The sequence below is a fragment of the Protopterus annectens genome, chromosome 5.part0, assembly GCF_019279795.1.
Source record: "Protopterus annectens isolate FY-2018-M chromosome 5.part0, PAN1.0, whole genome shotgun sequence".
Lineage (NCBI taxonomy): Eukaryota > Metazoa > Chordata > Ceratodontiformes > Protopteridae > Protopterus > Protopterus annectens.
In genome coordinates, this window is record NC_056735.1 from 1,307,083,789 (window position 1) to 1,307,105,607 (window position 21,819).

The following is a 21,819-nucleotide window of genomic DNA, read 5'->3' on the forward strand; positions in this document are numbered from 1 at the left end:
AGTTTTGAGTAACGTACCTGATTTTCTTAGTATTTTCTCCGTCCTGTCTCTCTGCTATGTCCAGAGTCTGGGTTACAGTTTTTTTTTATTTTTGTTAAAAAAATAAATAAAAGTTACAGTATATAGCTGTGGAAAAAAGTCCAGCCGACTGGACCTTTTTCCATTGGTATATGCTAGGATTTACAACGGGCATGCTGATTGGGCTGACCAGTCAGCGTGCTCGTTTTGGAATATTATTGACCAGTCAATGTTTAATATATAATAATGCACACAAAACCATAATTTGTTGCTAAACTTTCACAAATTGTCATATCTTGGAAACTGAAAACTAGACATATATTGATGGGACACGTTTGTTAAACAGACATAAGCTTTTTCTTGACAGGAAGAAATTCTCTGAATGTGTGTGTTGAGAGAGATACAGACCTATGAAAACATATGCTTTATTGTATAATTAGCAATATCTAACACTGAATATCTCTCAAGATGTGAAACTTAAAGTGCATCAAGATCAAGTGCAACAGGTTCAAGATATGCAACTTATAGACAACTGGCAATATGTCCGGTATATGTGATATAAATGGACATTGACTCCGTTTTCCTGTCTCCAACTGTCATTTCACACCATATCCCTCAATAACATGTAGGTATCCAAGTTCTGAAAATATGAACATAAGCTTTGAAAATATAAATAAGTGGGAAATGGTCATAATTACTCTACTGCAGGACATCCTGTATTAACAATCTTATTGCCATTTTGTTAACTCTTTTCCTTTTGTAATGTTGTCTTATTAGATGGTAAGTAACTTAAAGAAACCAGACTGAAAAAAAGTCCAGATGCCATGAGGAGCTATGGGTGTTGACTGGAAGTTTACAAAAAGTTGCTAGAAACTATCTGCTTTCTTGAGGACAGCAGGCTGGCAGGCAAGTTACAGGCTGAGACAAAAACACCCTCAGTTTCTGAAAGAGCAGGAGTAATTTGATTAGGTTCTTGAAAATCCAGTTGTAATAAATCATAATACTTCATAGACAGTAGAATGTTATGTTCCCAGTGAAACAATTGATTCACTCTGGAAGTAGTTTCATAGAAAGAGGATCCTTTAACGGAAGTGGGTGAAGCCACACTCTCCACATAATTTGAATCAGAAACCGTAGGAAGCAAAATAGAATCTGTACATTCACAATCACTTTGTTTCAAAAAATTGAACATTTTCAGAAAATGAAAAATCCCTTTTTCTTTTACCATGAGCAGTTAAATTGGAAGAGTCAGTAGCCTGAAATTAACCCTGTGCTAAGCCCAATATATCACTCATGTCCAAAGTGACTGATACAGGAGAATTTTTTACTTTTGTTTGACAGGAAGTTATGAAAAAACAGACCCACTTTTGCCAGGAAAATCCTCCCTATAAATAGACATAGCATTCTGGCTATGCAGGGGATGATTCCCTTTTTCTTTTACCATGAGCAGTTAAATTGGAAGAGTCAGTAGCCTGAAATTAACCCTGTGCTAAGCCCAATATATCACTCATGTCCAAAGTGACTGATACAGGAGAATTTTTTACTTTTGTTTGACAGGAAGTTATGAAAAACAGACCCACTTTTGCCAGGAAAATCCTCCCTATAAATAGACATAGCATTCTGGCTATGCAGGGGATGATTCCCTTTTTCTTTTACCATGAGCAGTTAAATTGGAAGAGTCAGTAGCCTGAAATTAACCCTGTGCTAAGCCCAATATATCACTCATGTCCAAAGTGACTGATACAGGAGAATTTTTTACTTTTGTTTGACAGGAAGTTATGAAAAAACAGACCCACTTTTGCCAGGAAAATCCTCCCTATAAATAGACATAGCATTCTGGCTATGCAGGGGATGATTCCCTGTCCCTTCTCCCTGGACCGACAAGAGTGTCTCTCTCTTGCCCACTAAGGGCACTCCAACAGCTGCAGAAGATGTGGATAACCCATGGTGGCTGTAAGGACCACATCAGAGGGAGCCAAGGAAAAAGATGAATGGTGTTAAGAACCAGTAATATCCAAAGCAGTGTCACCCATCTGTGGCTGAGGCACTTTAGCAGCCTGCTGTTTTGGCAAAGGCTGTTTACTACTTTTTGTTTTGTAGCTAGAAGAAGGAAGAACTGAGATACTGCTGGTTTGTTCCATGGTTAAGCCAGAAAAAAAATCCTGATTAATGGGGAAGCTTGACAGTTATTGCCTGTAAACCAGTTATGTAGTAAAAAAGTAAAATTTTCCACCAAAAATACAGTAAATACAATTTAAACACTTACACTAGTCTCCACAAGTAAAGTGACAGAACTTTTACCAAAGAAAAATAGTTTTAAGATAGCTTAAGCAACATTGTTTTCACAAAGGTAAAAAAGTAATTCTTGTGTCAGGTAAGCTAAAAGCAAATGTTTTCACAGAAAAAGTTCAGTTTCTGACATAAAAAGCAAACGTCCAAGTTTTTATTTTTTTTTTACTTTTTACTGTGGTGGTGGTGCTGCGGTAGCATTGCCGCCTCACAGTAAGACCTTGTCCTGTTCAATTCTCAGCTAGATCCCCCCCCCCCACACACACACACACAATAGCACACATTCAGTTATTCATGCAAAGCTACATCCATATTCTCAATTGATCCCTTGCGCCATTCAACATTACATCATGACTCTTGGACACACACACACACACACACACACACACACACACACACACACACACACACACACACACACACACACGCAGAAACGCACACACACATCCACATCCATACTTTTGATTGATCCCCTTCTTAATGCCATACTGCAACCATCCAGGCAGACATGCATACACTTTTGGGAGAGAACACTTGGCTAATAAACATACTCCTTTGGATTGCCTCATGACCATTTACTACTGTGGATGGGGCTGTCCTCCACAGTGATACTTTAGCCTGTTGAAAATCATTTTGGTAGGGCAGTCTGTGAATCAAAATGTGTTATCCCTGTGAGTTGGTGGCTTGTGGTAAGGCTTACTGGTCACGGTAATTCTATTTGAATTCTAGGGCAAGTGTGCGCATGCTAGCTTTCCTTCATTTGATTTTCCCTCCACCAGTGGCTATGACCTGCTTGCTTCAGTCCACACCCCAACCTATAGGAGATGTCACTCTGCACCTAGTCCTAAGTGTTTTCATTAATGCATTGTACCGATTTATTTGTGCTTTGCCAACTTGCCATGTATAAGTATTAATTAATACTTCTGAAAAGAAGATGTACTGAATACATTAAGATCTTCATTAACAGAGATTTTATGGTTGAACCTCAGGCAAACAGCAGCTGAACCCTACTAATCCACTGAACACTGCTTGAAAAGTGACTCTAGAAATTCTGTATTGCCCAGTCTCTTTCATGATATTGCCTAATACAATTTGTGCAGTTAAAGTGTGGTATATCAATGGGTAATTCAAGATCTGTATCTTACCAGACAGTAGCTGTGTTTCATAAAACTCCTTTGCAATGTGCAAAGGAATTTTAAGAATGTTTTGGGGAAATGACTCAACTCTAAAGACTGCATCTCTCATTACTCCAACACAGCATAAGCTGCTTCTGGATTTTGCTGTGCTGTTGTTTATCAGTTGTGATAGTAATTCCAGTCCTGCCCATGCTGTGTAAGATTCAGTAGTAGACTGGCAGAGAGATAAGCTACCATTATTCAGAGATCAGCTATACAGATTACACAGTTTATCTTTGAAATCTAAAGTTATGATCAGGGGAGGACATGGTAAGGTTGAAACATAGTATGGTTGTCTGGAAGCAGGAACTATCATGCCACTAGCTGTTTGTCACTCCTTACCTCTATGGTACACCTTTCTGTAATTTTTTCAGGGTTGTGCAAGTGTGTGTTGTTAAGCCATGCAACTTTTCAACTTTATCCTGCTAGTATGATAATGAGCTACATAATGCAGAGGATTATGATTTAATGCTGTTCGTGATCAGATTGCTGTATGTTGAAGAAACAGATTCAATGAAATTCACCACTAGAACAAGACATTTTGATGGCATAAATGAGCTTTTAATTGACATGAACTATAGAGAGTTATAGCTACCCTGAGTTATTGCCAGCTAAAAAAGAACAGGAAAGGAAGGAAACAGAAACTTGAAAGTATGAACTTTCTAACAGCTTAAAAGTTGTAACACACTTCATGCTGACACACAGTTGATGTTCAGAAACAAATGCTGTTAAAACACTTTGCTGTGATACACTTTCATTTTTGGTTGTTTATATAGCAGCATGAAGTGGGTTACAGGTTATTTAGGTATAAGTAATCTCCCATCCCCTCCACTTGATTTTATAAGACCATGCTCTTTACTGGCATGATCTCTATTGGGTGTGCCTTGAGATTGCTTAGTGATAGTACTAGAGACTGACTCCCCAGGTCCAGCAGGCTCACTTAACCAGAGTGAGGAGGGCCCACAATGTCAGCTTGTGTTAGGATCCATTTTCATCCCCCAGATTTCAGACAATTGTTTGAGGTCTGCTAGAAGAATCTATACTTTTGGGTGCAAAGTGTTCCCCCTAAGGAACATGACCTGATAACAGCACCTGGCTTAGTGCGGACCATTCATATTCCCAGCTTGCAGTTGGCACAGACTTTGTTGTGCACTGGTAACTTATTTCTTGATACCTGGTTGTCCAGCCACTGCACATCAGATCTCACTCCTGTCATCTCTGTGTAAACCATCTCAATCACCTGTTGTGGGATGGAGAGTTCTTTGTCTCTCTCTCTCTGTGCTTCCTGCACAGAACCAGAGGATCCACGGGCTGTTATCTCTAGATAAAGGTAACAAGATACTTCCTCCATGCAGTTCACCGATGGATGAGCTGTACTTTGAAAAGATTCTGATGCTCAGGAAATCCACCATGGACAGAGGCTCATGAAGTCTGCCATGGACCGACCTGTAGACCCCCACCCTATTTCCTTCCAGCTGAAATTATTTAATGAGTACTCAGACAAGAAATCGTCACTTTGGGGACTCACTGAACCAGAGGATCCATGGGCCATTATCTCTAGTTAAAGATAGCAAGATACTTCCTCCATGCAGTTCACCAACAGATGACTGTATTTTGAAAACTTCTGTGGCTCATGAAATCCACCATTGACAGACCTGTAGACCCCTACCCCTTTTCCTTCCAGTTGAAATGATTTAATGAGTACTCTGACAAGAATTCACCACCTTGGGGACTCCATCTTTGAATATGCCATGTAAGCCTGGAAACACCCAGATTCAGCTCCTATATATCTCAGAGGTATGCCTGCTATAAGCTGATAAGTGATTGGAGAAGATCGTGGCTAGACATACTAAAATGAACTCTTTTCTGATCTATTCTCTCCAGCACATGACCCACAGATATCTGGGTTTCACCATCATGCAACCTGACAAGACGTTTAAAGTGTTAAGCATGGCATAGAGGAGAATGATCTTTGCTGCCACATTAGAATTTATACCAATGGCCATTTTTTTCTTACCTGTCCAAATACCAAATCCTCCTTAGTGTATCGAATGCTAGAAAGTCTTTTAGCCATTCCTCTCCAGTTTTGAGTCCAAGGAAGAAGTGGTCAAGTCTCTGTCTGCAGTATATACAATGTAGTACTGTATAGTTTGCTGTAATTTTGACAGTGCTAATAGAATAGCTAGGGTTGCAGGTTCTAGCATGTACCTGCACAGAATGGTGTGGCTGAGATTGTTGTCCATCTAGAGGACTTTTAGATCTGGCTTTGATATGTGTCCTTTGATCCTGGCTCATGGTAATCCATTTAAATTCACGCATTAGATATTGTAATTAATGGTCACCTGTATGTGGTGGTGCAGTTCATGTCCTGGAAGAAAGCAATGGCTAAAGCTAGTGCAAATTTAGAGAAGTTCTAGAGTGGCAGCACTGGGGACTCTGACAAGAACACGGTGTCTACAATAACTTCTGAGCAGTTTGACTCATTGCAGGTAATGTCATAACATGTACAGTGGCCTCCCTCACTGGATCTAGCCTTATTTAAGCATTTAAATAGTTCCATGAACCCTTCTCAGCAAAATATGCAGGCATAGGCAATTGAAATTTAACAAGTGTGATTGCAACTGCCGATCTGGAGTCAGCTGTTTCCTCATTTCAGTTAAATTTGCAAGTATCTGACATAAAATTTCATTTTCTTTTGGATTTTACTCATTGTGGTACAAAACTAAGTTTACGTCTTTCTTGACATTTTTGAGAGATATTTCTTTAATACCTTGATTGTTGCAGTGTCACCGTAAGCTGTAAAAAAGACACTTTTTAAATGTCATGTGGAATATTTGGCGGCAGTGCCAGGTAGTCAGTGGCATCAGTGGGATTTATTTATTTTTTCCCTAGACTTGGAGAAAGTATATGGCAAGGTCCCAAGAAAGCTGATTTAGGCAGTGTTGTGATGGTTTAAAGTGCCAGAACCATTGGTAGAATTTAGCACAGGCTATGTGCATAGACCCAGTGACTCTAGTACAAACAGTGTTCAGTCTCGCAGAGGGGTTCTCAGTTGAATGGGTGTGCACTAGGATTCAGCTGTGAGCCCACCATTGTTCATACTGGTGATGGACTACAGTAGCAAACAGGTTGGAGGGGACACATCAACATAGCTGCTTTATGCAGATGCTGTGGCATTACAGGTAGACTTTGTGGAAAAACTTCATCAAAACTGAAGGCAAATGGAATAAAACTGAGTGCAGATAAGACAGTTGTAATAGCAACAAATTGGGGAAATCAGAAGATGATGAGAATTGAGAAAGAAGGAAAATTGTGGAACAGATTAACTGCTTCAAATATCTGAGAGGGTAGGTTGAAGAGAAGTCTGAATGAGGAGGTCAGAGCTAGAGTCAGAGGGGCTGCAGCCAACTTGCACAGTGTGTCAAGGGTAATGTTTGCTAGAAGAAAGCCAAATGCAGTATGCTGAAAAGTAAAGTGTACAAAACCAGTACTATTGTATGATATAGACACCTGGGCTGTTACTACAGTTGGTGAAGCTAGCAGTGACGGAGATAAAGTGCCTGAGACAGGCAGTAGGATGCGCACTGTGGAACAGAGGAAGAAATGATGACAACAGCGCATAAGCCAAAGTAGCTCCAGTTACAGAGAATGTCAAAAGAGAACAGATTATGGTGGTTTGGACATGTGCAGAAAGGTAGAAGACAATCTAGTGAAGAAGATTTGAGACAGACAGGAAGAAAGCAAGAGGAAACAAGGATGTCTAAAGAGTTGGATGGATTCTCTGATAGGCATGACTGTCAAAGAAGGTAGAAAAGTGGCATTGAATTCAGAGAGAGAGAGATGGCATCAGTTGACACGACACCCCAAGCACGTGTAGAAAATAGTAAAAAGAGAAATGATTATTGATGAAGATGATTTATTTACTTTTTTGAGGGGGGAGTTATACATTTCAAAACCATACAGATAGTCTTTGCATAAGTTTGCTTGTCTTTTAATTGTACTCTGCTATATTGAGCCGGTAACTTGCCTTATCCCATTAATGACCAGGAATTTTCAGGTTTGACACCAAATTTCTTTAATTAATCCTCACTGTGCTTTGGAAACAATAGTGTAAGTTTATTATAAGAAAAAATGTTTCCTTGTGCTGAAGTGTTTCAATTGCCTTTTTTAGTTAATTTTTTGCATATTGTAATTCAGTGAATACACATGTTCATTTCTGTTTAACTTCTACATCTTTTATTCTGATATTTAGAGATTTCTGACCAGTGTAAACCTCTACCGTGCAATAAAGATGGCTACACTGCATGCCATGATGGATCTGCGAAGTTCACTTGTGTCTGCAGACAAGGCTGGCAAGGAGAAAGATGTGAAGAAGGTATGTGACTGTGTTCCTATCACCTCATTTTAAATGTTGTTTCAATGCAGTATCTTAGTAGCTTATTGTTTCTGTCCCCATTTCACTGTCCTCCAGGAACAAGTTCCCTCCACTTGTGCATTTTAACACCAACTTATTCATTTTATGGGGTAAGGGTGTGAGCAACAGAGTTCCAACTGCCACCAAGCAGTTGGGCAGGGGAGGAATATTTTGCTTTCTTATATTGACTTTATAGTCTCCTCAACAGGTGACTGTGAAATGTAACTGTAGTAGGCTTCTGTGTGGGCCTTTTTCCTACCTCCATAAACAAGCTTTGCCTGACTTGTTTGCAGTCTGTCCATCACGGTTCCCTTGGGTTCACTAGGGTTCTGGTGCTACATAAATAGAAACCCTTTCCACTCCTCTTCCTGACGAAGGTAAGTTGCCTAGTTCTACTCATCTCTCTGTATTCTTCCCTCATCCTGCTACTTGAAACGTGCACTAGTCCTCAGCCCTGTGTTGCTGTGTTACATGGGAATCAGGAGGGCAACTTGTATGATCATGAATGAGCTTAAAATAAGCTTTAAGATTTGAAGATTGTGCAGTTCCTCAAATATTTTTATTTAGGCAGATTGCAGAGAAGAAGCCTGTGACTTTAGATCTTAACAAATGAGCATTGTTGACAGCCTATAAATGCACTGTTCCCTTATGACACCATAATAAATGTTGTTAATGTCTCTTGTCTGTAATTTAATCCTGTTCAATGCTAGTTCCTACCACTTCCATTCCACCAACCTACATAATTTCTAGTATATTTGTCTTTACACATCTGTGGTTCAAATATATTTTATTTTTATAAAAAGAGAATTTTTATTGTTGTATAAAAATACATAATTAATTTAACAAATATTCATAAATTAAAAGTCTACCCTATGATCTTTAATGGCATTACCACAATTTTGCATTGGGTGTACCACAATGGTAAATTGCTAGCATTCAAGTACCCATTCCATCTTATACATGCAAGAATTATCTTGTGCACCACTCTGCTCAGAGTCAGGTCTTGTGTTCCTGGTTTGGGAAAGTGGTCCTGGCAGTTTCTTCTTTAAGTGAAGTATTGCATCCATTTGGTAGGGGGAAAAAAGTATCCAGTCACCTATTACCCCTTCTTCATCTGCTTCGTCTGTGTCACAAACCGTCATAATTCTTCTATCCTTATATGATTTTTCATTTTGAAATTCCTTGCTTAAACATGGTTTACAAGTAACATGATGAAGTCCAACAAATATTTATCTTTGGTCAGGGTAGACTCTAACTGATTCCCGAGTAAGTACAGAATTGGGCAAAATTTTACACTTGTACCAAAGATTTTGTCCAACAACTGTTGAATTCCTGTCTTAATCCCTTCTAGTTTTTGATAATCCTAAAATACATTGCTCCAGGTCCCCCTCTTAGCAATCTCACACATCAACCATTCATAACTTGTCTCTGGAAATAAATTGATCTGATATACAGAAGTACATGTCAAGGCAGTGCCAGGCAAAACGTCTAAACCTTCTGCACTTGTAGTGCATTTCATCTCCCACAAGCTTTCCAAATTTCTTTAATGAATTTAAACTAAAGATCCCATGTTATCCAAGCCTTCTCTGCTTTCATGTTTTTCTGTGCAATTTCGTAGCCTTTACTTAGCAGTCTTTCCTGTGAGATTCCACCTTCCCATACCTGTTTAATACACTCAGCCAAAGAAAATGGGGCTAGTAAATCCATAACCCCTATTATCACCTTCGTACTTTGGATTAAATTTGAACCAAGTACATATCCTTTAATGATAAATGAGCTTGGTTCCTTGCCTCCTTTCATGACTTTTTCATATTCATATGTACTAATTGGTAGCAAACTTAAGGCGCATCCCCTACGTTTCCAGTTCCAAAAACGTATGATTTGACAGTAAGCTTGTCTAATGCCTATAGATATTATTTTTTGGATCCATTTTTTTACTCTAGCTTTTTTGAAATCATGTTCTTAATTGTTATGAAAAATTATTGATTATAAACTTCTCATTTCATTACTTGTATTTCCTGAACAAACATCACATATGCTTACTGAACTAATCATCCTCAACCATTCAAACTCCATCACATTCAACTCAAATCTTTCATCTCCTTGCACATTCCCCTGTTACTGCCATCTACACACCTGTGAAAAAGCTTAAATTAAATTATCTGCAGTTTTAGGGGTATTTGTAGTAATCTAAGAGCCCATAGACCCTTAGGCAATGTCAGTACTTCCTAAGTCACTCTCTGATTTTTTTTCCTAAATAAGATTTGATATCCAACATTTTATCATTGTCAGATCCCTCAGTAGTACTCAACAAAAAAGACTGTACTTTATAAACATTTGGAGCACTAACACATGATGACTCATTTCTAAGGCCAGGGACTGCTAATTAAGCAAAAACAGTCTTTTAATCTTTAACATTACTTCATCTGGCTTCTCATTGTGTCTTCCCTGCACCATGTCCCCAAATATTTCAATTTCTCATGTTCCCATTGGTAAGAATATTTCTACTTCATTTTATATGTGGGGTCAAAACTACCACTGCTTGAGTTTTTGTGGCAGTAATCTTGTATTTTAACAACTACCTAAAATCATTTACTGTGTCAAAAATTCCATTGAGATTCTTCTGTGAGTTTGCCAAACTAATTAGTATGTAATCTGCAAACATTGCCAGCTTTATTATTTTGCTCCTTGGTTTACCTCCATTTGTTTGGACATGGTATGTGCGATCGTGCTTTTGTGGGACTCGACAGGGCGAATCACGGAAGACTTCTGAGGACAAATGTCGAAAATGGTTCGACGGAAAACCATTTTTGACATTTGTCCATGTGTTTGAATGGCATAATGCATTCGCATTATAGCCATTTGAACCTATGTGAGTTGTTGTTGCGGTTTTGTGCTGTTGTCCTTTCGATGCAGTGCATGTCCCAACGGGCACATGACTTAACAAAGGTAAACGTTGCTCCTCATTAATATCCCTTTTGTTATGAATCTAATTGCTAGTGGCACTAAGTAAATATGAGTTAAAGTGAGGACCATTGGCATTCCTGTCTGGTGCATCTGCTTATGTCAAATGATTTTGACCGTTGTGCCAAAAGTATAAAATTTGTACTACCTCTGACATAGGTTGCTTGAATTAACTTCATAAATTTCTAAGGGAAATCCAGTCATTGCATGACTTTAAACAGAAAATTTGACACCCTATCAAGCCTTTCTCCACATCTAATACCAAAAAAAAATTACCATGGATCCCCCCTGTACCTTACATATTGGAAGATCCTCAGTGACATTACCATGTTGTAAAACATACGAGCTCTCAAGCAAACTCACATTGGTCTAAATGAATTAAACTTGGTGTAAAAATTGGTAATTTCCAAGCTCTTATCATCAAAAAGGCCTTGTAATCATGATCCACACCAAGGTGGGTCTGTAGGGAGATGGTCAGACAGAATGCTTAACCATCTTTGTATCACCATTACTACAGTCATTCTCCATGAGTCACGGACCTCCCCCATCTTGACCCAGTTAAACAGTTACACCCACTGGGTCACCAGGACAGCAGTGCCTACCTTCCATACCTTAAATAGTATAACATCAGATTTTCCAGCTGCAGCCTGCTTTAAAACATTTCTACTTTTAATATGCAAAAAGTCTCATGAGACTATCATGAAGCTCAAGTGTTAATTTTGGTAACCAAACCTAGTGCAAACAAAGGCATTTGCCATGTTAAAAGCTTCATCCTGACCCAACTATCTCTTATATGACTAATTGTAAACCTTAAAACCCACTAGGATTTTCCTGGATTTTTTTACATTCTCTGAGTTGTTCCTTATTGTATATATCCACTTGCTGCTGCTGTATCACTCAACCTTTAGAGACTTTGGGTTCCTGAATGTTGTCCTCTTGCGTGGTAGTTTCCTGTCCAATGAGTCTAATAATTAAGCTGTTACCTTTGCGGGTTTCATTTGCTCAGCTTGCTGTAATGACTGTTACTTTGCAGTTTAGTTACTATGTCTTGAGCTTGCTTTAACCTCTGCCTCTTCTTCACACATGATTCCCTTGATTCTTGCCCATGTTATTTTTAAATCACTTTTTAAGACCTTTCCAACTCTCCATTGGTCCCACTACATCACCTGTTAACCTTTCTTTGAAGATCTTCTTGAACCATTTCATAAAAAGTCTTCCTTTAAGAAACAGTTGAAAGTGCCCAATTTTAACAGTTACAGCGCTCACTCTCTATTCCTGTTACCACAAAGATTGGAGCAAAATCATCAAACCCAGTAGAGCATCTCTGACTGCTCCTCACTGCATAAGGAAATCCCTCATTTGTGACAGTCTTGTGTACACCTGACCATGCCTGATGTCTGTAGATAAAATGGGTAAAATCTTCCCGCTTTGTGTAGTCCATCAATCCCATCTGCTGACAATACCTAGAAAAAATGTTGCATCTAACTCATTTGAGACCTGTATCTTTATCAGTTACGTCTAGCAGTATATTTTAGCCCCCCCATCAGAACTGCATGTGTCTCTCTGTACAAGTTAATATGTTTGTGAGTGTTAGTCGGTTCTTGGTGGAATGTAAATCAGTCTTTGTTACCAGCTCCTCAAGTTCCCTTTGACTGTTGCAAAACACCCATCTGGTCCCACTGTTTGCATATAACAACTTTAGAAATGAATAATATCACCTTCTTTTTTTTTGCCACCTGATAACTTGCAGCTGTGCCCAGAGTGCCCCCCATTGCTAGTTTCCTATTCTCCTATGTAGTCAGATATGTCTCTTGCAGAAAACTTGCATCTGTGGTTATTTTTTGTAATATAATTGTATACTCCTGTCTCTTTTTACCACATTTAAAAACCCATTGACATTTCAAGAACTTAATATGAATTTTCCGTAGCCAGAGACAAAGCTACCAATCCTTTGGCAGATTTCCTAACCTTACCTTTGAGAGTCTGTCCCAGCCACCCAATAAAAGTTGTGTACAGCCTATTCCTTAAGCTTTCACCAGGAATATCCTGCATTACTTTCAGTGTCAAACCATCCTTTTTTGCTGTTTCCCAAAATGAAACACTAGAATAATGTCATACGCAACACCCCCCCAAACGACTGCAGTTCCTGTTGGTCACTATAATAATTCTTTGTAACTAAGTCCTAACACATTCTCCCTATACCAGAATCACAGTTATTATGCATTTAAGAAACAGGAGGAAAATCTAATTCCCAACAGAAGAAAAGTACAGTTGTGTACACTTACCATAAATGTAGATGTTCAAGTGTATTCACTGTTGCAGTCATCACATTTGGGTTATCTGCTTGCAGTAGCCCTCAGTCTGCCTGATTATCACAAAGTCTTGGGTCCTGCGTCGGTTGCTGTCTCATCTTTCATGACGTCAGGTAGTCAGGGGTATAAAGCATGCAGCCGACGCCATTATATATATATATATATATATATATATATATATATATATATATATATATATATATATATATATATATACACAAGGTTATACCTCCAACAAAAAAGCAAATACACCAAAAAGCTTTTAAGCATAGTAAAGGAGAGTAGAGGTATAGCCAAAAGAAGTCAGGGGACTGGAAGGAAGGTAACAAGGACTGCAACAGTGAATACACTCGAACATCTACATTTATGGTAAATGTACACAACTGTACTATGTTCTTCGTGTTTCAATGTTGCAGTTTTCACATTTGGGTAGATTCCCAAATCTAAGGATGGGAGGAGGAATTTTAGATAGCATTAGGACCAGCTATAAGGCCCTGCAAGACTGCAGTGGCAAAGCCAGCTCTGGATTTAGAGAAAATTGGTAAATGGTAATGCTTGGTGAAAGTATGTACAGAACTCCAGGTGGCAGCTTCTAAGATATCCATGGTAGGGACACCTCTAAGAAAGGCTGTAGAGGTAGATGCAGCCCTGGTTGAATGGGGTCTAATCCCCTGTGGGATAGGTTTTCCATGGTGCTTATAGCAGAAATGAATGCAATGGCCTATCCATTTAGAAATGATTTGCTTTGAAATAGCCTCCCCCTCTGCCCCTGCAGCAAATGCCACCAGCAGTTGTTCAGATTTCCTTTGAAGTTTAGTCCTGTCCAAATAAAATCTAAGTTGTCTGTGCACATCTAAGGAGTGCAGTATACGTTCTCCTTTGTTCTGTGGATTAGAAAAGAAGGTTGGCAAATGAATGGACTGATTAAGAGCCACACTGGATACCACCTTGAGCATGAAGGAGGGATTGGTCTTGAGGGACACCCTGTCCGTATGAAAGATGATGAAAGGCTCCACTGCCATAAGGGCCTGTAATTCAGATACCCTTCTTGCTGAAGTGATTGCTAAAAGGAAGGCTAATTTCCAAGAAAGGAATTTTAAATCTGCACTTGCAGCTGGCTCAAAAGGAGGAAGAGTGAGTTTTTCCAATACAAAGTTATGGTCCCAGGCAGGAGTTGGGGCTCTCCTGGGTGGTCTTAGGTTTTTGGCCCCTCTGAGGAACTGCTTGAGCAGTGGATGAGAGAAGAGGGGTGGTTTTGTTTTGTAATGAGCTGAAATGGCTGAGGTGTGAATTTTGATGGAGGAAAAAGAAAGGCCCTTGTGAAGCATCTCAGTTAACTACTGAAGAATCTGAGGTAAATTGGGCACTGCTGTGCCCATCCCTTGAGTTTGGTTCCAGGCACAGAATCTTTTCCATTTGTCAGCATAAGATTTTCTATTATTAGGCCTCCTTGCCTCCAAAATGACATCCAACACTTGTTTACTGAGGGATGGTAACAGAGAGATTAGGTAATTAGCCAGGCTGCCAGGTTCAGGGTTTGAAGCTGAAGGTGCAGAATCTGGCTCCCCTGCTGTGACAGCAGGGTAGGGGTCTGAGGCAAGTTCCATGGACACATCAGTGACAAACTGCACAGGAGGGGATACCAGTATTGGCATAACCAGTCTGGTGCAATCAGTATTGTCCTTGGTTTGTCTTGTTTGATCTTTAGTAGTACTTTGGAGAGGAGAGGCAGAGGAGGAAAGGCATAAACTGATAGATTTTTCCAGCTGAAGGACAGAGCATCCAGTTTCCAAGCTTGTTTGTGGGAAGTCCTTGTGCAGAATTTGTCCAATTGGTAGTTCTGGGGGGAGGCAAACAGGTCTATATCTGGGCTCTCCATTTGTTTATCAACATGTTGAAAGTCTTTGGTTCCAGTTTCCACTCATGTGGGACCATGAGATTTCTGCTTAGTTCGTCTGCCAGTGTATTTAGTTTTCCTGGCAGGAATTGAGCCTGTAGATGACTTGGTAGCTCAAGGCTGTGTTCAACAGAGCCATGGCTAGTCTGCAGAGGGGGTAAGTATGGGTACCCCCCCTGCTTGTTTATGTACCACATAACAGTGGTGTTGTCTGTCTTCACCATTAATTGTCCTGGAAGAATGTGGTCCTTGAAGGCTGTCAGAGCATTCTGTACAGCTAACATTTCTTTTTGATTGATATGCAGGTGCATTTGACTTGGGTTCCATTTACCCTGAATACACTTCCCTGCCAGGTGAGCCCCCCATGCATAGTCTGATGTGTCTGTTGTTAGGGTTTGGGCAGCAGGGGATAGAGTGAATGGTAGTCCCTTGTTTTGGTGGTAGGCCTCTGCCCACCAAAGGAACTCTAACCGTAGGCAAGGTATGATAAGAATCATTGCTTCTTGATCCTAAGAATGTTGACACCATAGGCTTTTTAGATACCATTGTAGTTTCCTCTTATGCAGTCTTGCATACGGAATTAGTAGAATGCAGGAGGCCATGAACCCCAAGGCTTGCAGCATTTGCCTTGCAGATAGCAGGGTTTTTGTGGCCATTACTTTGAAGTAAGTTGTCAAATTAATTTGTTTCTCTGGTGTGAGGAAAGCCATCTGGGAAGTTGTGTTCAGGCTTGCTCCCAGGAATATAATTTGTTGACAGGGTACCAGATGTGATTTCTTTTCGTTTATGGTGTAACCCAGACAGGTTAGCATCTTTTGCACAAATGCCAGATGATTCAAAAATATGCCCCGGCTTTCTGCCTCAATTAGACAATCGTCCAGGTATGGGTATATTTGAATATTTCTTTGCCTGCAAAATGCAATGACTGGAGCTAGGCACTTTGTGAATACCCTGGGAGCAGTAGATAAGCCAAAGGGCAGTGCAGAGAACTGATAGTGCATGTAGCCTGCTTTGAAGCGTAGGTATCTTCTGCAAGATTCCCTGATTGGGATGTGCAGGTAGACTTCCTTAAAATCCAGTGTTGCCAACCAGGCATCTTTGCCTAGCATAGGCAGTAACTGGTGAAGAGATAGCATCTTGAATTTTGGAATCCCCAAAAAGGTGTTTAAGATCGAAAAGTCCAGGATATGATGCCATGAGTTGTCTTTTCTGGGTACCAGGAAAAGTCTTGAGTAGAAACCTTGTCCCTTTTCCTCTTCTGGTACAGTTTGAATAGCCTTTATGCTTGAGGGAGAGTACTTGCTTTTGAGCCTCTGCCCACTGATTTGGTGGTAGATCTGGCTAACCATTTGGGGTATGTAACATGTGGAAGTGAAATCTGTATCATTGGGAAACTATATTTAAAACCCATTTGTCCTGGGTAATGAGTTCCCAGTTTTTTGCCTGCAGAGCAATCTTTCCCCCTAAAGGAGCAGTCAGATGAGAAGTGCTTGGAAGTTTTAAAGTTAAGTCATTGAGACAGTTTACCATAGGTGGGAGTCTTACTACTCCCTGATTTGGAAGTGGGAGCCCCCCACTGCTTAATCCTGTGCGTACCCTGGGACTGAAGCCTGGGAGTTCTGCTGGTTCTGGGTTTGGACTGAGCCTGGAAGAGGCAGAAAAAGACCAAGTCTTAGAGGGCCAATGCCTACTAAATCTTGGAGGCTGCACTTGTAGGAAATCTTCAGTTTTCATAGATTTAGCTTTTTCCTCCATCTTTTTAAGAACTTCTTCTGCTTTGTTGCCAAACAGGCAGTCCTGATTTAAGGGAGCATCCAGCAATTTAGCTTTAACGTGATCTGGCAAAGATTGCTCCTTAAGCCAAGCATGCCTTTTAAGTACAGACCCAGTGACAGCAGCCCTGCAAGATGCTGCTAGTGAATCAAAACCACATTGCAAAGTATGCTTTCCAACCTGTTCAGCAGAATGCATTAAATTCTGTAAATCCTTATTTTCAGCACAGTCAGGAATCAACATCATTTTCGACAGACCACAATGCTTTGCCAGAGATGGTCTGCACCTGTTGCCCCCGGGATTCAGGTTACTGGCTAAGGCTCTTGCCACCCCTATAGTGCCTTTTTTAGGCAAAGTTCAAAGGACAAAACCACCACCGTAACAGGTACAAGCATGCAAAATCTGAAGGTAATGCTACTCAATGCTAGAAGTCTAAACCTCAAAATGCACTCTCTCTCAAGGCACTCCAAAAATGGAGAACATCGATATCTGTGCAGTAACTGAGACCTGGTTCAAGACTCCAGAAAGTAGCCCTGCAATACCAGGCTACAACTCTTACAACACTTTTTGGCCACCAAACCAGGACCGAAACACTAAAGGTGGAGGAGTGTCAGTATTCACCAAGGATATTCACACCACCAGGCTAGTTGCCCAATACAATGCGTCTGAAATTCTCCAGGTGCAACTAACACTAGGTAAGACTGCAATACAAATTGTAGCTTGCTACAGATCCCCCACCATGCCCCAGGATTCTCACTACACCTTTCTAAACATACTGGAAAATATTAAGATAGAACCAAACAACTTAATACTGGGTGATTTTAACTACCATGCCATTAACTGGGAAAACTACTCATGTACCAACACCTTTGCCCAACGGTTCTTGGAATTCATAAATTCCAACGCCGTGGATCAACTGATCCATAGTCCCACCAGGGGCTCCAATATCCTAGACCTGGACATTACCAACATGGGAAATTGATGATCCACACCTATGGTCACCCCCTCGTTAGTCATGTCTGACTATAAGCTAATCATCCTTAACATCCACATCCCACCCCCACCCCCCAGTAAGGAACCCTCCATTAAAAACTTCTTCAAAGCCAACTTCATGCTACTCAAGTCAGAAGTGACAAACTTGATGACACCCATGCAGACGGGAACTGAAAGTTCAACTGCTGAATCCTACACTAAGGCATTGTACGAGCACATCCACTCATGCATAAATCGTGCCATCCCAAATAGAACTAAGATGCTCTCATCCAAAAAAAGGAAGCCAATCTGGTGGTCCCCTGCCATAAACAAACTTTGCAACAAAAGGAAGAAACTGTTGCAGAAAAGAGGAAAATCCCAGGATGCAAAAACTCCCTTACCAGCCGCAGTAAGAAACTGAGAACCCTCATAAAATCTTCCAAAGCTAGTTACGAAAATAAAATTGCCAAAGATTCCAAAGACAACCACAAGGCATTCTATAACTATGTCAAGAATCTAAATGGCAATGCTCAGATCTGCTCTGAGCTAAAACAGAAAGGCATTAAATATACTGATCCCAAGGATATTGCCAATATCCTGACAGATCGATTCAGTGCCAACTTCACCCCCCTCTCACCCCCTAAATGGCCCATCTCAATACTGGAAGATTGCCAAATTCCGGTAATAATGGCCACACAGGTAAAAAATGCACTCTTCAAAGCTACGAATACAGCATCCATGGGGACCAGATGACATCCTGGCCTGTGTACTACATGAACTACAATATGAACTGGCACCTTACCTAAGTGTCAGGTTTAATCATAGCCTCACCTCAGGTTTTGTGCCCACTGAGTGGCGGAGAGCTACAGTTATCCCACTCCACAAGGGGGGGATCCACCTTGGATCACGGAAACTACCATCCCATCAGTCTGACGAGCCTTATCGGCAAGGCCATGGAGCGTGTTATCATGGAACTTATAAACAGACATTGACAACCTTCAAACACTGGACCCCACCCAGTTTGGGTTCGTGAAGAGCCGATCTTGTCTCCTGAACCTGATTGACTTCTTCGAATCAGTCTCCAGAGCCATGGACAAGGGTAAGGTTGTTCACACAGCCTATCTAGACCTTGCCAAGGCCTTTGACACCATCCCCCACTCTGGAATCATAGATAAACTTACTAAGCTGGGCATTAATCCTTACATCACCCAATGGGTTGCTAACTGGCTTACTGATAAGAACCCACACTCTAAAAGCAGCCGACTCCAAATCCAGCTCCAGACAAGTGACAAGTGGAGTTCAGTCCTGGGACCGGTCTTGTTTGGCATCTACTTCTCTGAAGTACAGGCCAACACTAAGGGACTCTGGCTAACAAAGTTTGCAGATGACTGCAAACTGGGAGCCATTACTGAATCCCCAAATAATGTGGATACTCTACAAAAGGGCCTTACAGAAACAGATGCTTGGTGCCAGAGCCATGGGCTCAAGCTCAATGCCAAGAAATGTATAGTTATCTCCTTTGGGAAAAAGCATGTACCCATGGATTACCATATAGGTGGCAGTACACTAAACACCGAAAATGTGATGAGACTTAGGGACACAGGTGGACAGTGGTCTCACTTTCGATAACCACATCATCACAACAGTCAGGAAATCCTTCTATGTGGCACACCTCATCACTAAGGGCTTTTCATCCAGAAAAAAGGAGGTCATTGTCCCACTGTACTCATCCCTCATTAGACCCGTTATAGAATACAACACCCCGTTTGGTATGTACCTCTCAAGACATCTGCAACAACTGGAAAGGCCACAGAAATACCTCACAAAAAGAATCAAAGGCCTAAAGCAGATGCCCTACGCTGACTGCCTTAAAAAACTCCAGCTATACTCTGTCGCATATCGTCTACTCAGAGGCCATCTCTGCTTAACATACAAGGCCATGTCAAACCCAGAGCTGTTGGACATGCTACACTTAAAGAAATCCCAATCCCTCTTTGCCACATGCTCCAGGGATCTAAACCTTGTCATCACAATAAACAAAACATGCTGGAGGGATAGGTTCCTGACCCAGAGACTCCCCAGACTCTGGAATAGATTGCCCATACATGTCAAGCAGAGTGCCTTTTTGGCCCTCTTCAAAAGGAACCTTGACGATTGGATGGGAGAAAGGAAATTCACCCCGGGGATCATGTCAGTCGCCCTGCTAGACAGGGGTCCAGGGAAGTAAATAGTGTGGGAAGAAATAGCCAGGGAATTGTTATGGCTAGGCTTGTATAGGCCACTATAAACACTGCATTAGGATGTTTGTTTTTTTCTGCATTTATAACCTGTGAACTTACAAACCAGTAATATGCTGCTGATACTTTAACATATGAAACTGGCAGTTTAAGGCCCTAATGGCCAAAGTTGCAGAAATGTATACCTTCTTACCCCATTTATCCAGCGCCCTGGAGTCTCTATCAGAGGGGGTAGGATTTTTGGCAGTAGTAGCTTTAATACCCTTGGGTCCTTGTGAAATGGTCTCAGGATCCGCAGTAGGATTTTTAAAAAGGAACTTGTGAGAGTCAGGAACCCTGTAATATCTGTTAGGTTTTCTGGGAGCAGGAGGTAAAGAGTCAGGGGCCAAGCTAGATTCCGAAAAGGCATCATCAACAATGTCTAGTACAGGAGGGATAGCTACAGACCTGTGTTGGGGCAGGAGTAAGAAATCCCTAAGCCTCTTTTTAGAATCAGAGTAATCCTGGCTTTCCCAGTGAAAGTGCTCCCTAAGAGCATGCAGGGTTTCACCAAAAGAGAAATCCTCTGGGGGGAAACAGAGGGAATAGAGTCCTCTGCATTAGAATCCTCATAGGTAGATAAGGGTAAATCCTGGTCATCAGAGGAAACAGAAATTTCAGAATCCTGGTCAGAAGTATCATAAGCAAATTCAGTCCTAAGTCTCTTAGAGGGGGAAGGTTGGCTTTCCCTGATTAAAGTAATAAGGTCTTCAGCCATTCTTATCATTTGTTATTTAGGCATAGAGCCCTGACCATGCGGTCTGGGCGTAGGTTTTCTAGGCATGGTTCGAGTTTTAGGCCCGGAAGGAGAAGATGGCTGCAGTTTAATATGCAAGTTAATAGGCCTGAATACACCCTCAGAAGCCGGTGCCTGCACAGCGGCTCCGAACCCATCCAAGGTAGAGACATCAGCAGGTTCCACAGTTGAAGCATCTCGCAGCATACCGGACTCCGAATGGGTCTCAATAGAGGCCTCCAAATCTGAAGTAGTGGGTATCGGTCTGAGAAAGTGCCTCACTGAGTACCGGCGAACTGGCGACTGGCATAGGAGAAGCGTCGTCGGCAACTTTGGACTCTGTCTTTATCTTTGCATTTTTTCGGAATGTTGGTAGTCGGATGGCTTACCAAAGACATATCTGGATAATTGAACCGAGTACCAAAATATTTAGAAGCGTAAATATACCGACAGCGAATAGTTTGTTGTTTAAATAAGGCACAAAACCGACAGCGAGGTATGTCGTGTTAAGGGCCTAGGCAAGGAATACGGTACGAATGAAAATCTTTGTGAGGTATTTGTTTTCCAAAAGAAATACAGTTATTGACTTTTACTGACATCGGTTTAGAGCAAGAAAAAGTTTCCCCAACGGGGTACTTAGCTTTAGTGTATTTAAGTATGTATTTTCACTGCCTGTTTGGAATTGGTCCAACTCTTGAAATAGATGCATGTCTCTTTAATTGGAGTCTATTTAAATGAACATTAAATTGCATGCCTTTGCACTGAAGATGCTTTTTTTTGCGAAACCAGTCTGTGATGGTCATGTTGATTGGAGTCTGTTTCCACTATTTTAGTTGTTTGTTTATTGTTTTTTCAAGATATTCAAGGAATTAAAGGAATTACACTTGAAACTTTGTTTTTGGAGTGCTGGAGGTATTTGTCTTTGATGTATAAAAACTCCAGAGCACTGCAATGTTTTTGTTTTAGTGTGTGTGTGTGTTTGTATACATATAT

At 40.9% G+C, this 21,819-nt stretch overlaps 1 protein-coding gene across 1 annotated transcript in view; it reads left to right on the forward strand.

Moving 5' to 3' along the window:
* The window catches only part of PROS1 (protein S), a 1,920,390-nt gene that overhangs the window by 487,038 nt on the left and 1,411,533 nt on the right, over positions 1–21,819 (forward strand). The window contains exon 5 of the mRNA XM_044071115.1: positions 7,735–7,857. Coding sequence (XP_043927050.1) covers positions 7,735–7,857 — 123 coding nt within the window. The remainder of the gene's footprint in view (positions 1–7,734; positions 7,858–21,819) is intronic.